The sequence below is a fragment of the Salminus brasiliensis genome, chromosome 7 (assembly GCF_030463535.1).
Source record: "Salminus brasiliensis chromosome 7, fSalBra1.hap2, whole genome shotgun sequence".
Lineage (NCBI taxonomy): Eukaryota > Metazoa > Chordata > Actinopteri > Characiformes > Bryconidae > Salminus > Salminus brasiliensis.
The window spans coordinates 42,593,937-42,596,436 of NC_132884.1; the positions used below are offsets into that span (position 1 = coordinate 42,593,937).

The following is a 2,500-nucleotide window of genomic DNA, read 5'->3' on the forward strand; positions in this document are numbered from 1 at the left end:
CTTTAAACAATGTGGAAACTGTTCACTAAAGGAGTTTTTTATTCAATATTTCAGTAATTCTGCGTATGAGAAGTTAATAAATGCTAAAAATGGCCAGTAAATAATTTAGCAAATAATAATTTGCTAGCTAGGGTTTTGATCTCCACTTATGGAATGTAATAAATTCTAGATATTAAATTTAATGCGTGTTAATTTTCAATGTCATTGAGTCATTTTTGAATCGTCGTCTACAGCTCAGTCCATTATTCTTCTGGACTCGTCAAACGTGCCAAACCTCAGGACGAGCTTATCCATGTAATATTTATATTTTATATATATTTTATATATTTATCTGTTTGAAAACCTCCAAACTTTTAAACTTAGTGTATGTGTACTAGATATACCATTATACTGTAGAAAAGACTCTGCTGAGCAAAACACATTCAGCCTCCATTCATATTTGGACCTTCGTCCCTCTGTGTACTTGTATCCACTATTGTTTGCGAAGCTGAGGGGGGGCCATGAGAACCGCACACCTGAGTACAGGTCGCTATCTCACAAAACAAACGTACATGAGGGTTAACACACACTGCCGGGGGTTTAATAGCAATGCCAAAGCAGCAGGTGATGAACACATGTCTAGGTCTACGTGCTGCAGGTAGCTTAGAGCAGCAGAAGCAGGAGGAATGAGCTGAGGGAGAACGGGCAGAGGAGTATGAAGCTGAGTAAAGGAGCAGATGAAGATTCTGGGGGAGCCACATCACTGACAGACATGCAGGACCAAAAGAAAGCCGAGAGAGAAAGTGGTGAGTGACAGCATTCCTAGATCAGCCTGGGTTTTCCATAAGGGGCATAGCAGAAGCATCGCTTTAGGGAAAAAAACTGGCTCTTATATATATGAATATGAATATGAATATATATATATATATATATATATATATATATATATATATATATATATTAAGATGAAGTGTCTTTCATTATGTTATTAAGCTTTAAAAGGTCACAACACATCAGCTGTGGCCTAAATATTCGAGATACACTGCATGGACAAAAGTATTGGGACGCCTGCTCATGTAAATTAGTATTAAAAAGAGTTAATCCTGCTTTTGTTGGAGTACCTGTCTTTACTGTCTTGGGAAAAAAGGCTTCCTAATAGATTTTGGAGGAGCACAGCTGTGAGGATTTGATTGCATTCAGCAACAAGAGCTAGTTAGGTAGGTCATCATTCCAGAGGACACAGTTCCTCCACTGCTCCACAGCTTAATGCCCCTCAATGCCCCCATGGTGCCAATAGAGTCCTACTGTATTGGCAGTACTTCTCTACAGGGCTAGAGAAGCATTTGTCAGCAATGGTGCCTCTTAAGATAGCTGAATGCATTTATTAGAAGGGATAATGTAGTGTATGTGCTTATGGTGTGCTTATGGCTATCCTAGGGTTAAAAGGTCAGCGTCCCAGAGAACAGAAGGGCGACTGTTAGGTAAAAGCAGGGAGGCCGCATTTCTTCACATATGCTCATGAGGACACGTGATGAACTGCCGAAGCTTCTAAAAGCAGAGGAGCCCAGAGGAATCTCGGTGGGGTAAACCATCACAGTGTAAACACTCCGCTCAGCTTGACCCGGGGCTCCGATGGAAGAAAAAAAAATGGGAGGAAGATGGAAAGAGTAATGGAGGAGGCCGGGCTGCAGAGAGTCAGAGAGAGCTGTGCCTCTGTTGCGCAGGGTTGACTGACAGCTACACACCAGAGGCAGGTTAGGAAACAGCAGCTTCTTGTTCGGGGGGGATTGGAAGCAGATGTGGGGCTTTGCTACTGTTAGCTGTTAGTCTCACTGCAGCTTTGTCTCTCTCCAGCCAGCCACTGCGCACCTAATACAAGAGCTGGTCTCAGAGCTGATCTGGGACCAGCCTCTGCAACCCAACACCCTTAGAGGACCACCCTTCGGAGGGCTGTTCAGTTATATTCAAGTATATGAAGCAAGGCCAGTGATGGAGATAATCTGTGAGGGGTCTAATGATTGGTCAGCTGTTTACACTCCCATTGAAAGCATGTGCTGCTACTTGCTACCACCGTCACGGATGAGCTACTTTACACAGGGCTTATAAATCTACACCCACAGTCTGGCCTGGCTGGAGCGAGGGCTTTCACTGGAGTTGAGAAAGAAGGTGCTGCACTAATTAAGGCATTGCCCAGGTCCACATTATTAAAAATAGAGGTGCTACAAATGGTTCTTTGAGCGATGCCATAGAAGAACCACTTCTGGTTCCACAAAAAAAGAAGCATGACTGTGGAGTGAGGGGAACTGGTAAGGGTTAATGGTATTTTAGACCATTAAGATCAAGTTTAGACCAAGTAAGAACTGATTATGGACTGTTTTGAGGGTTTTGTCTTCTAACCTTCAACAGATTATAGCCGTGTAAATGTTGCCCCACAGCAAAAAGCCAAAATAAGAGTCTGGAACTAACACAACAAGCCTTAAATTTGGTGACAAGGATTAACTCTATTTGTGCAGATGTTACA

General features: G+C 42.6%; 2 protein-coding genes across 3 annotated transcripts in view; one reads left to right on the top strand and one right to left on the bottom strand.

The window, feature by feature from the left end:
• Positions 1-2,500, bottom strand: part of matn4 (matrilin 4) — a 45,241-nt gene that overhangs the window by 41,381 nt on the left and 1,360 nt on the right. The gene's annotated exons all lie outside the window — the stretch shown is intronic.
• rbpjl (recombination signal binding protein for immunoglobulin kappa J region-like) overlaps positions 589-2,500 on the top strand; it is a 23,821-nt gene continuing 21,909 nt past the window's right edge. Inside the window, 2 exon segments of the mRNA XM_072684926.1 lie at positions 589-620; positions 622-785. Of these exon segments, the coding sequence (XP_072541027.1) occupies positions 589-620; positions 622-785 (196 nt within the window).